This window comes from Pygoscelis adeliae, unplaced genomic scaffold (genome assembly GCF_000699105.1).
Source record: "Pygoscelis adeliae isolate BGI_AS28 unplaced genomic scaffold, ASM69910v1 Scaffold38, whole genome shotgun sequence".
Lineage (NCBI taxonomy): Eukaryota > Metazoa > Chordata > Aves > Sphenisciformes > Spheniscidae > Pygoscelis > Pygoscelis adeliae.
Genome location: NW_008825614.1, coordinates 7,591,933 through 7,606,093, shown reverse-complemented (window position 1 = coordinate 7,606,093; position 14,161 = coordinate 7,591,933). Strand labels below are relative to the sequence as shown.

The following is a 14,161-nucleotide window of genomic DNA, read 5'->3' as shown; positions in this document are numbered from 1 at the left end:
GTTGGTCGACAGCCGGCTGAACATGAGCCGACAGTGTGCCCAGGCGGCCAAGAAGGCCAACGGCATCCTGGCCTGTATCAGAAATAGTGTGGCCAGCAGGAGCAGGGAAGTGATAGTGCCCCTGTACTCAGCACTGGTGCGGCCGCCCCTCGAATACTGTGTTCAGTTTTGGGCCCCTCACTACAAGAAGGATGTTGAGATGTTGGAACGTGTCCAGAGAAGGGCAACGAGGCTGGTGAGGGGTCTGGAGAACAAGCCTTATGAGGAGCGGCTGGGGGAGCTGGGGTTGTTTAGCCTGGAGAAAAGGAGGCTGAGGGGAGACCTCATTGCTCTCTACAACTACCTGAAAGGAGGTTGTAGCGAGGTGGGTGTCGGTCTCTTCTCCCAAGTAACTGGCGAAAGGACGAGAGGAAATGGCCTCAAGTTGCGCCAGGGGAGGTTTAGATTGGATGTAAGGATAAATTTCTTTACTGAAAGAGTAGTTAAACATTGGAACAGACTGCCCAGGGAAGTGGTTGAGTCACCATCCCTGGAGGTATTTAAAAGACGTGTAGATGAGGTGCTTAGGGACATGGTTTAGTGGGCATGGTGTTGTTGGGTTGACGGTTGGACTCAATGATCTTGGAGGTCTCTTCCAACCTTAATGATTCTATGATTCTATGATTGCCATTCTTCTGGAAATGTAGCTTCCATCTCCTCAACTCTTTCACTTATCAAAGTGGCTGATTATTATTCATCAATATTAATCCAACTGCCTTTACAGAAACCCTGAAAACGCCTCTTGACTTATTACATGATTTTCAAATGTAAGTAACTCATACCCTACTATTGAAAATGAGCAACAGAATTTGCTGACTTACTGAACCAAAATACTTTGGCTGGGATGGAGTTAATTTTCTTCACAGCAGCCTGTATGGTGCTGTGCTTTGGATTTGTGACCAAAACAGTGTTGATAACATAGGGATGTTTTAGCTATGGCTGAACAGTGTCAAGGCTTTATCTATTTCTCACTCTGTCGTCCCAGTGAGTAGGCTGGGGGTGCACAAGAAATCGGGAGGGGACACAGTTGGGACAGCTGACCCCAACTGACCAAAGGGATATTTCATACTGTATAATGTCATGCTCAGCAATAAAACCGGTGAGTAGTCTTTCCAAAGCAGCCCTCGCTCAGAGACTGTCTGGGCATTGATCTGCTTGTGGGAGGTGGTGAGTGATCGCCTTTGCGTTACTCAGGGTTTTTTTCAGGTTTTTTCCTCTCCCCTCTTTCCTTCACTTATTAAGCTGTCTTTATCTTGACCCAATTCTCTCCCCTATCCCGCTGCAGGGAGGAGACAGGAGGAATGAGCAAGCAACTGAGTAAGTCCTTAGTTGCTGGCTGGGGTCAACCCCTGACACTGAAAGAAGAAAAGAAAAAAAAAAAGTTTTGTATCATCCATTTTATTCTCCTAATCCTCCCGATCAGTCTCAGCCTCTCACAGGTCCCTTCATGCATGAAGAGAGTTATTGAAGCTAAAGCTAAATTCTGCAACAGAGACTTCCAGATAGGATGTATAAAACTGTCAAAGGATGAATAAAACTATCAAAACTATTGAGTTTTTTCTACTTACTCTACTTACTGCAGCTCTTACATCCAACATGTTAAATACAGTGCAGCCTTAATAACACAGTTAGCTCAAACCCTACTGATACGCTGCACACAATTTACCTGAAGTATTTTCCCTCTGATAAAGGAAAAAAATAAAAAAGGATCGTGGCAGAAGACGCTTAAGTTAAATTCTTAATCACAGTCTATAGCAAATGCAACCCAGAAGAATTTGAGCAAAATAAAATCTCTCACAAGGCAAGGGCAATAAACTTAAAAGCAGCACAGCATTTTACTCATAGGTCTTTACTGTGAGATCTACTAAACCTTTCAAAGAAACACAAACACTGATTCACAGAAACTAATACTCTTCCCGCTGTCTCATGTGGAGAGATGCTACTGCTATTCATGTCTTTGTGAACTTACTATATTTGTCAGTCGTCAGGAATGGACCATGTTTCTGGTTTCAAAAGGACGTGAAAAGGTACTGATTTCATACCAATTTTAGAAGCAGCCAAAACACCAAAAAAAAAAAAATTACCTCTTGACCAAAGACTTTTACCCAAGCCAAGAATACACTAGACAGTAAATGACACAGACAAACAGGACTTGAGATTGCCATTGCTCATTCTCTTCCTTGCCCTCCCTACACTAAGAACTCTCTGCTCTCCCCAGTTATTTCTGTGAAGGACCACTTCATACTTTGGAAAGGTAACTATTCCACAGTTTCAGACAGAAACACCAGTGTGGCCCAAGGTCCCTTGAGGCAGAGCTATGAACAGAACCTGATATAGCTAAAGTTAGAGTCCTGTCTCACCCATTTTCCAATTGGAAGAGGGTGCAGCAATTTGGCAAATTAGAAAGCTGCTTAATAAACTCTACCGTAGCCTGGCTCTGTGCCACTGTCCAGAAGACCACACAGAGAAATGTATCACAGCAAGAGAAATTGAATTCTTTATCTAGGTAAGGAAAATTCTTACCAAAAGCAAAAGATCTCAGTCTGGGTCTTAACAGATGACCTGAAGCATGGGTGGTGCTGGTTAGGGCTATGATACCTTTAGGCACAACAAATTTTCAGTTCCTAAAAGCCTAAAACAGAAACGAGGAATCCCAATGCCTAGACTTCCACTGATGTCTTACAAATAATTGCATAGGCCAGATGTAATAAACGTTATCAGCGCTATGGTTATGATAGCGTAAAGAAGGGTAACAGTGGATCCCACCTTCCCCTGCCATAGCCAAATTGGAAAATGTCTGTACAGTGCACGAAGAGACAAAGCTCTGAAATCTGATGGCAATCCATGTGGAGATGTATTAAGAGTCTCCCTCACAAGCTGTCCTAAGAATCCTGCAGTGACAGTATAAATTATTACCACACACCATCAAGCAGAAAAGCCCAATACTTAGTTTACTACTGTAAATTTATGGTTTGCATTGGACTGGTTGCTGACACCCCTTTAAGAATGTATTGCAGCAGCTGGAAAAACTCAACTTGAGACTAAGAGCAAAGTGCAGGAGACGCAACCTACACATCTGGGGAGAAAGGTCAAAACTTGAGTTCAAAACAAATCTCATTAAGAGAGGAGCAAACACTATCACCTTCAGAGATTTGTGCCACAAGCTTCTTCCTGATGGCTATGTGGAACCAGCTGTCAGAGAAAGTGTATTGTTTAGAAGTCAATTGTCAGTTTAATTCATTCCAGTATCAAATAACACAAGCATGTTACATGGATGGCTTCTTTTAATGGACTAGTTTACCTAGTCTACGATCTGCTTGTGATTTCCTTGAATTTATTACACTACAGTTCTTGCTCTGAATGAGGTATTTGAGCAATGAAAAAATACACATGCAATTTCACTGCTAGCACCTAATCGCAGCCATACTTTGAGTATAAACACAATGTATAAAACACCTAGTCTTTTCTGATGCAGTGTGAAGACAATTTTAGTAACATCTTTCAATTCTGTGCCGTAGAATAATCTAACAATTTGGAGAGAACCGCTATCTTGCTACTCCTGGGGAACGGGGCTGCTCCACACTGTGTCACCCACTGGCAAACCCCCAGCGCAGCCCTGGCTATTGGCACCGACTGACGCTGCACGTCTGCCCCAAGCAGAGCTGCAGAAGACAGATGGAGAAGCCAATGCTAGAACAACTGATGACAGTATGAGCCAAAACCCATTTCAGATTAAAAGATCAGAAACTAAATAATGAAATAAAACCCATAAGAATGTGTAAAGGGCATCTTCCCTCCCAGTTCAATGAGAGATTTATCATGCAAATATAAATCAGTTAATTTCAGGAAGGAAATGAGTGAAAACAAAGAGATTATTTGACACAGGAAAAAAGGTGGTTGCAAGGAAGTTTTTGCTATCGGACAACCACATCAGAGAGAGTGCTGGCTCCAGTCTAGTTTTTAACTGAACTGTCTGTAACACTGCTAAAACTCCAGCCTCCTTTCCCACTGGCACCGTGGTCAACCTTCTGCCTGATGGCCAAAGGACTGAACAATCATGAACCACCTCAGCACTGGGACTCAAGAGATAAACTTCATGCCATGACATATACGTGTGTGTGTATACACACACATATATACATATGCACACACATTATTATAATTATTAATAATAATTTTTTAGTTTATACTGTGCTTGGAAGAAACTGAATTCAAGATCTTCACTTGTTGATACCCATGGATAAGTGCTTTAGTCCAAATGGCACTCCAAAGTCTTCCAAGAAAAGGAAGTTTGTCGTGGACAAAGTTTGCTGCTAACTTTACATTGTCACATTTTATTGAAACAAAAAAAATGGTCCATTTTACTTTTACAGTAAAATTATATATAGTTTTTCCAATATATTATAAGTTAATCTATTAAATATATGAGCTTTATGTATTTACATAAAATAGGTACATTTAATATACATGTACATAATATAAAATATTAAAAAGTCTGCTTTATAGGCTTTCAGTCTCATGGATATCAAATAAAATACTTAAGTTAGTTATTAATTATAAATCAATAATAAATAAAATATTTTATAATAAGCATTTTTAACACATTTTAACAATTCCAGTTTCACTCAACTGCTTCCCAACCCCCTTGGGACAGCATGCACAAAAATCACTAACATCACCAAGGGAGAAGAGACACACGCAGGATGCAGCGGAATTGCTAAAATTAAAAAAAAATATAATTGCCCTGAGTTTGAGAAAGGTTTTAGGTGTTTTCCCTGTTTTCTCCAGTTTGTACATTTGGCGATACTGACAGCCTAGCTCTTTATGCATACAAAACAGAGCAGAAGCAGTAAAATGTGCAAACTCCTCTCTAAAAGCTGTGCCAATATCTTTACTCGGAGCTCCAGGATAATTGGGTCTTCTACTTCACTCAGTTCCTGGCAACTGCAGCTATACTTTTGTGATATATCTACCAGCAATGGAAGTGAACCAAGATGAACAATTAATTTTACAGGAGCCACCACGCAGCAGTTATATAGTAAGCATTTTCAATTAGTACCTCAACTCAATTAAGTATTTCAGAAGTAAAAGGCTGTTTACCATTACATACCTCAAATTTACTCACTTCTCCCCATCTTCTACTGACATATGACTATCCCGTAACATGTTTGATATGAAAAAACTCGGAGAGGTATTATTTTAAAAGACCACAAAGATTAAAGGACATGGTTAAGACACTTACTGATACTGCAACATTGTTCAAACCACGTACTCTTGAAAAATTATGATGGTGATATAAAATGAAAAAGAAAAGCACAACGCTCTCATAACGTCTCATGAAGAAATAATCTGCTAAGAGTTTTTTGCAACGTCTCTTGCTGGTTTCTGTTACCACCTACTATTTCTGTCAACACCTGCAGTCAGTTTGTCAAGTGAACCCATACAGGATGCAGAAATTGCTGTTTAAAACAATCACTTCAGAATTCTCCTCAGTTGCAGTTCCTGCCTTTAATACTGTGTCAAGTGACTGACTTTTGTAGCATACCACTAAAAAAGATAAATTTAAACTTAGAATGATTCACATGCAACATCGTTTTTAAATGACAAATGTTTCAAATGGTTTCTACTTCTGTCTTAGCTGATTTTTCTAGAAGTGGACATTCACACTATTCTATCATGGTGCCTTCAGCCACCAAACCACGTCAGCTTTTTCACACCACTCCTCTTTTCAGAGGACACAAAGCTAGGAGACCTCCCATTTCCTTCTTAGGCTTTTAGCCTCATTAATTTCAAAGCAGTTTGAAAGCCAACAAGGCAACCAGTACAACAAAGCTGTTCTCATGTGCTCACGGGTGAGTAACCAAACTCAAGGCCTGAAGGCTATGCTTCCAAGGGCAAAGTTAATGCTGTTCCAATGCCACAAAGCATGCTGCCATCACTCCCCCAACCCCTGAGGTCACTCCCAGCCATCACCCCACCCAGAATAGGAGGGAGGAAAGATTAGTTACTACTAAGGATGTTGCGGTTAACTAGCCACTGCTCTTTGAGCGTTCCAGTTTGTTAACCTGCAGAAGAGGTGGTAGATGCAACAAGGGAGAGCAGGCTGAGGTGCGAGGGGTCCTGCATAGGACTGGGTTCTCACTGCAAACCTCGTTCTTCCAGTCTTATCAGTTGTACTGACTTTCAAAAGAGCATTTAACAACAGGCACAGATTTTCACAGCAGAACATCTCTCAGCTTCATTGCCGCTTGTATTTCCATTACCAGCACAGCTATCAGCAGGATGTAGTCACAGTGGAGGTGGATGACCAGGAAACGGTGCAATTTGGCTGGCAAGGAACATGACTACATTCTGCCTCCACAGTGATTTGGCCATGGGCTAGAGTAGCGTATACAGCCAAGACAAATACTAGCATCTGTAGTTGGTAAGTGCAAAAACATTTAGGCATTTACAAGTAACATCACATTTGACAGTCACAAAGCCTGTCGAAAATAGCAGGCCAAATAGGGCTCCAAATCCGCTACATCAAATCTAACCTCCATTAAATCCTTGTTGTCAAACAAGAACAATATTGTAAATTCCTTTTCTGCTAGCAGGGGATAAAGGTGGGGAGACACAGGTCATGAATCAAACCTACAGCACAGCTAGATCCCTGAATGCCTTCTCCCTGGTACATACCTTAGCTATAGGATCACTCTTAGTTTTGTGATAAATGGCAGCAAAATACGTTGCTGCCTTAAAAATTAGCAGGTGGGAGTTCTCTGCTTAGTAAACCATAAAAGCATTTTCTAGCTAACCTAGTTTTAGTAGGAATAAAATCACTTTGTTCTTTCATGTTGTTTATACACACACACGTGTATGTACATACAGTTTCAGATTTATATGCATAAAACATTTTCACTATGACATCACAATCAATACTTAAACAACAATTTTAACTTAAATGTTTAGAAACTTTATGCCACCTTACCATAAAGAGCTTTTGCACTTGATCTTGAATTCTGCTCCCTCTCCGCCTGAGCAAATGTTGGTGAACCATAGCCACTGGAAGAAAACATTTCTGGTTAACTTCTGCATAGATGTATTTGCCACACAGAAACAGGCACTGAAAAAAACCCATCCCCTCACGTAGGACTACACACACCTACGATGTTACTAACGGAGGTAATGATACTGGGTATTTGTTCCGCACCATGAATACAATGAAGCATGTTTCACTTAGGCTGGAAGCCCTTCTGAGCTATTTTTTGTTGCATTAATACAATATCATGCACGATGGGGGTGTGGTATACATAGATACTACCATAATGTAAGTAATCAATACTAATACTAATAATAAAGACTATGCCAAAGACTTGGTAGGATTTGGGGTTTTTTTCCTGCATACACAAGTGTTAAAATTGTTAAAAACAATTAACTGCTTTCCATAAAAGGACTATCATTGCCTACAACTAATGAAAAGGCAATCCAACATCCTTACAGTGTAACAACAAGAATGAGTCATATACAAACTCACTTTAAAGGGACAACAATATGAGAAGCAGATGACAGCACAGATGCCCTGCTCCATACATGAATACACGTTCTTTGGCATCAGATGAGGTCAATTCCCATTAGTGCTGCGAATGAGCCTAGTGCCATCCTTCTGACACCGGGAGCATTCTCTTACCTCAGACAAGGTAACGCTTTCAGGTAACAGTTGCTCACAGTCCTGTTTACTGGGAAACGGTACTTTCTGACAGATGGGAAGGGCAGCCTCATCTTTTATGCATAACAATGCATTCACTCAGAGCTAACCTTAAACATCTCAGGTATGTGAAGACCTCTCTGAGTAATGTAGTAAGTATGTTACGGCTACAGCAATTTATTTTTCTGTTCCAGACGATTCCATTCAGTAATAAAGCTTTACCCTTACACTAATAACAAAATCAGTCAGATGATATCTGTCAGTTTGGTTACATGGTTTGGAAACCGCACATTCTTTTACAGAAACTGCCTTTGTATTATTCCTATGGGATCTGATAATTATAGCTCTATCAGAAATGAAAGCGTAAAGGAGAAAATATAACACTATTTTTTGTCCATAAAAGGAAAATCAAAGGCATAATCTTACTTCATTTGAGGAAAATAACTCCCATATCCACCAGGAGGGGTGTTTGATATATGTCCATTCATTCTTATCGTCACTTACTGAGAGAAACAATCTGGGAAAAGAAACAACAGCATATGAATTGAAGTCTCTTAAAAGATGAAGGTTTAATACAGATGTAATACAAACCTAATGAGAAAATTATGGTTGAAATGGGAAAGGAATTGCATCAACAAGCTCAACTGTTATTATCTGCATCGCGGTGATGCCTTAAAGACCCGTTATGGAACTTCCCCCAATTGCAATTTGGTAGTTATTGCTCCAAATAATTTATGATTTAGTGAATAAAGCCATCATTATTGACACAATGGTCTTTAGGAATAGCTTTAGAAGTAAAAGGCTGACTAAACAAAGAACAACATCTACTGCAGAAGTGAACAAGATGTTCCAAATGGCAACTTTAATAGTCAAGCATGCTTGATTTTAACCTCAATTCATTCTTTCAAATGAAACTTTTTAAATGACCTTTTGATACATATTCTACGAAACTTATCAGCTGAATTGTTAGAAAGATGCATTATCAAAACAAAACACAATTGTTAGCACAAAGGGAAACTTGGTTTGCTATTTTGGGACTAAAAAAAGCCTTTTTGTTTGTTTTTTTTAAAGCACCATTTAACATCCTGAAAGTTTGGCATGCCAAATGAAACCTCTTATATAACAGCGATACTGAAAAAGCTATGATGAAATAGTTAAAAGAATGCCTTCTCCCTTTAATAACGTGCCCACTGAAGTAAAAATTGACTCTGGAAAGTGACTTTCATAAGCCTGTAAACAATTAAAAAAATCTCTATTCAAATTTACCATGGGCAAATACTCTTTCATTTATACATATATGAACAATATATATTTGAATATTGTTCTACATCTCAGTCATTAAATAGAAAAAAAGATTTCTTTTAACTCTGCAAAATAGTCAAAAGTACATCAGATAAAATGTTGTGCCTAACAAAAGCGACAGCTCCAAAGTAAGCGCAACCTGCTTTAGGTGGTGCTTACAACCAGCTCATCTTCTGAAGCACTAAGTCAACTTACTGCCTCACTTCAACTGTTCTCTTCCTGTTTTACAAAGCAGCGGCAGCTGACTGACCTACAGTGCATACTGTATTTTGTATCCACTTATGTTCTGCTACTTTCCTCTTTCACGCAAAAATACAATCACAATCAAATTCCATTCTCAGCTCTCACGTCTTCTGTCATTTCAAGAGATGTACAAGCTCCTTTTGGTCTTCTGTACTGAGAACAGAGTCATTTTTATACTTTTCTGAGGAACACCTGACATCTCCTACCTGCGATGCGGTTAGCAAAGCTAACTAGAACCGAGCTGCACTGATTACGTGCCAGATGTAATCAAGTGGAAGCGTGGTATTGCCTTTAGTGAGCACATACTTGGTAATTTGGCTTAGTAAAGTTTTTCTTTTAAATCTTTGCTAGCTCCTTGCAAAAGGTCTTTATTGACACAGCCAGGTTTTACTTCCATTTCTCCTGCACATCCCCACAAATACATCACGTATCCAACTTGGTAGCCTGTTTGGCTGCTCTAAGCCACTTTTTATAGAGTGCAGTACTTCGCAGCTGTCTCCAATAAATTACTATCTGTGCTGAGTGCTGCTCAATTCATTAGCAATTACAACCCTTGGAAAGCATCCTGAAATAGTCTCATGGCTTGAAAGAATAAAAATATTCATTTTCTCAGCAGAATTTGCCAGGTCACTGTGCACTCCTTGTTCCGTTTCAGCGACTGCGTGGAGCAGAGCTACTCAGAGTGCACAGCTCATGCTGCCGTTCAGCTCTTCAACACTTCCTATCAGCTACTAATTCTTACCGTCTGCAACCTTTGCTCAATTTTGCTACCCTGCTTAACAGTTTACCCTGTGATTGGCTTCCTAACAGTGACCAGATCCAAAAAACTCACACAAATTATGTCCATTGCTTTTCAGTATTCCCCCACTTCCTCTACTTTCCATACACGCTTTTATAAAGATATCACTTTGCCGTATCCTTTTATCATTTGTGATTTTTTCATAGCCTTATTTATAACAAATTCTGCAACTATCTGCTTTAAAGTGAGATCTGGAAAAAAATTTGCTTTTAGACTCCCTCAAGATTATTTCACTCCTCTGACATCTTAATCTGACAAATACTTGATTTGTTATTTGTACTCCACTTTTATGAAAGTGGTAAAAGAGATATTTTAAGTAGAAGGAATGTCATATATTAGAACTTAAAGCTTCAGTCTTTGAAGTTAGCATAACACACTGAGTTTTAAAGCAGCAATGAAGCCGAACAGCAGATTTTCACATTAGGGGAAGAAAATGTCTCATGACTAAATACTTGCCCACCGTATGGCATAACACCACTTAGAGTAAATATAAAAATCTTTAAAATTATAATTTGAATCAAGTGATAATGAAAATCTGAAGTCAGAAATGTTGTCTGTTTTTTCAAAAAAAATCCCAACAACGCAGCTTGTTCTGCCAAGTAAGCACAAAAGTTTTAGTGAGTTTTAGCTGTTATGCAAACAAAACACCACTTGCTATTCGATAGTTGGGTAAAGCCAACAATATTTCCTGTTCCTCATGCAATTCTCCACTGTTAAAAAAAAATCAAATGCTTTTGAAATGCCAAGACAAATACTTTGACATGACAATTTCAAGAGGCTATGCAATGCTTCTATCCCTTGGTTCAAGAAAGCTCCTGAATATGAATACAAACAAACCTTTTACAGTCATTATTTATAATTAGGCCAAATATTTATAACAGCATCACCAAAATTATCAGGCAATTTCATCTCTTTCAACCTAAACATTTCAGAAAAAAAAACATTTTAGGAAAAGACTTTAAAATTTTTATTAAGTGCATGATGGAGAGAAGGGAAAAAACATAAAAGGATAACAGAATGTGCAGTGCTTCGTTTATTATTCACTTATACAGCTTTCTCTGCTGTATTTCTCATCTCAATGCTCCTTCATCTCCTACAACCAGTCCTGTAGCAAAAGTCAACCCGTGCACACTGTGAAGCCATTGTCATCCAGGAGTCTATTAATAAACTCCACTTCCTCTTTAATCTTCCCTTTCACCTCGGCCCAGCAGTTCACAGCAACATACGCTGGTGTCCTAGACTTTAAGATAAACATCCTTCAAAATTAACTGTATGATCCCTCTTTAATAGGTCCTGAAGTTTCAACAGTTTACTTGTGAATATGCTCAAGAATGGCCATGTCTTTCTCAGGATCTTGAAAAGAAATCATGCCTACTCTGAACAAGAAATATGTAAAAACAGGAAAACAAAACAAGAATTTAAGAAGAAAAGAATAATAAGAAAAAAGCTAAAATAATAAGAAATAATAAGAAAAATATTAAGATATTTATCTTTAAATATATTAAAGTAATGTATTATTAAAAATAGTAAGAAAATCGTTATAAACAGGAAATTCCTAAAAACAAATAAATACTAAATTCTCTTCCCACAGTATCAGAGACTGAACAAAAAGAAATCCACCTAGGACTTCACTGCTGCCATCAGCTTTATTTTTGAAGGGACTCCAGCATATTGATACTAAGCAGCAATATAAATGACAAGGGTCCAGCCTTTATAACAGACAAACCATTTCTGAGACAGATATACTTTGGTTCCTTGGCAGTCAACAGTTACAGCTGGTCTGATCACAAACACGGGGAGTATTACACTGGTATACAACATGATTACATCAGTCATAAATATTCATTTAAAAAAATGGCCAAATACTAAAATACTCTTCACCTTCCCCACCTTGTAGCCCAGCAGCCTAATGAAAGCAATGCAATCTGTGTGCAACAAGCAACCGAGCCATTGACAACTCTCACGCCCTGCCATTTAATTTCCTAGTAGGAGTTTGAAGGTAACAAAATCCCTCAATTTATTCCAAAAAAATTTTGAAATTCTAGAAGGGCAGAGCTATCCCAGTAAAGAAAATGAGATATTCCAGAGACCAATGCTCTTTTCCACTCATCCTGAATCAATCAGTCCCACCCAGCAACAGATCACAATATCAGATGGAAAAAAGAACAGCAGCTTAATGCCATGGGTATTTTAGAAATTATGCCAGGGGCAGGGAGGAAGAAGGGTTAAAGAGAGGAGGATGTAGGGGAAGGAAAAGGAAAGCCAAGAATGGCTGGAACAATAATTATCTACTGATTAAGAAAATGTTATTAGTAACAAGTCATTATTATCACATGCCCCAAAAACCCCCAAGAATTCTTCCCCAGCTAGATAGCAGGCACAGGCTGTAACTCCAGCCTGAACAAAAACAAGTGGACTTTTACAAGGTAACACTTATCTGTAGCGGATCTGACAGTGCAGCAATGTCAGAAAAGGCTTTCTCCACCCTTTCCCTTTTTAAAAAATTACGGAACAACAAAAACAAAAAAAAAAATCAGATGTATCCATGCTACACTGTAACTCACTATGCATTCAATAAAAATGCCTCTTACTGCTATTCCACAGCGTTCAGTACCGCTGTTCTACAGAATGTAAAAAACTATTTAGCTTGCTGCGTGACTTACTATTTTTCATTTGTTTCTTCTCGAACCTCACCCTGTTCACCCCCACACACTTTCCTTCCTCATGCTAAAGTTTTAAATAGTTATTACTTTTAACCCCCTTGTTTCTCCACGCTGAGGTAATTTCTTTAGTTATTCCTTATGTTCTTGTATTTTGGTGTCTTCTCCTCTTGTGCCTACCTGGCTGTTCTGGCCCAACACTCTCCTATTTGTATCTTCACTCCAGCCACAGATTTTACGAATGGGAAACTCCTGACAGAAATAGGTCCCACGGAGTCAGATGAAATGTTGCTGCTGCCCTTTGCTTTGGGACTTGCTTCAGACAACAACCAAGAGCAAACACGAGTTCTGCTGGCTGTTCAACATCTTGCCTCGAGATAAACACCAAGATGCACATGCATGCATAAGCAAGTATTACTTTGGAAATGATCACTAGGAATTTGCCATCCTCAGTACGTTGATATCAGAATTTCTCTGAGACAAACTGCTACCGGTCAGGCCGGCAGCAGCTTTGTACCGTAATGTTTTCCATTTTTTATTAAGGGGATTGGAGCATCCAAAGGCTGGTCAAAAAGATGACAGCAAAAACCACACAGAAAATTGAAAGCTAGACCCTACAAGTGATGCAGTTTCAAGACAAAACATTTGGACTTCATTTACCACCGCCCTGGCTGTTGCCCCCTTTGCCTCTTTCAAGCCACTCTTTATTAATGACAGGGGGGCTGAAGCTTTCTGAGAAACGAATAGGTACTCCAGTATACACTCCTGTGTCCAAGCATCAGGACTTCAAGCAACCACATTAATACAAAATAGCCACAATAAAATCATTTTGAAAATGCTGTTACTTTCAGGTCTTCTCTGGATTTAGAGCAGTTGTCCAGGATGGTCATTAGCGTTAATTACACTGCATCTCAGTTTATACAAATCTGCACTGAGCTGCACCCTGTGTTTAGATTTTAGCGCCTCCCCAAACAGCCCTTCTGCTGGATGCGACATCAGCTAACTGGGGTTCCTGCTAAAGAAGCCTGGGGCTGGGGAGGAAAGCACTGGATGTGCGCCCCTCTCCTGGCCTGATTTTCACTCCTTATAGAAAGCTGAACTTAAACCCAGAATGTTATTTACCTGTTTGTCTAAGGGGGCAGAGGGGCAGGAGCATTTCAAGACACTAATGGCTGTGACAGACAAATTAATACGGCTCTGGCCAGGCACCGCACGACAGGGGACACAGCACTGCCCAGGAGGAGGGATTTGTAAGTGTATTCACCTCCACCTCCACAGAGCAGTGCAGCAGATGAGCTCAATCAACGCTGCTTTTTCCAGTTTCAAAAAGTGTTTTGATTTTCATTGACACTTTCTGAAATCTAGTATTTTTCCTCAGTCCTTCAGTAGAAGGAGTACACTAAATTCATCAGCAGTATTCCTTTCAGCAGG

General features: G+C 39.4%; 1 protein-coding gene across 1 annotated transcript in view; it reads right to left on the bottom strand.

Moving 5' to 3' along the window:
- The window catches only part of EPS8 (epidermal growth factor receptor pathway substrate 8), a 142,828-nt gene that overhangs the window by 53,009 nt on the left and 75,658 nt on the right, over window positions 1-14,161 (bottom strand). The window contains exons 3-4 of the mRNA XM_009332850.1: window positions 8,153-8,243; window positions 7,010-7,083 (exon numbers count right to left, since the gene is read on the bottom strand). Of these exons, the coding sequence (XP_009331125.1) occupies window positions 7,010-7,083; window positions 8,153-8,214 (136 nt within the window). The 5' untranslated portion in view covers window positions 8,215-8,243. The remainder of the gene's footprint in view (window positions 1-7,009; window positions 7,084-8,152; window positions 8,244-14,161) is intronic.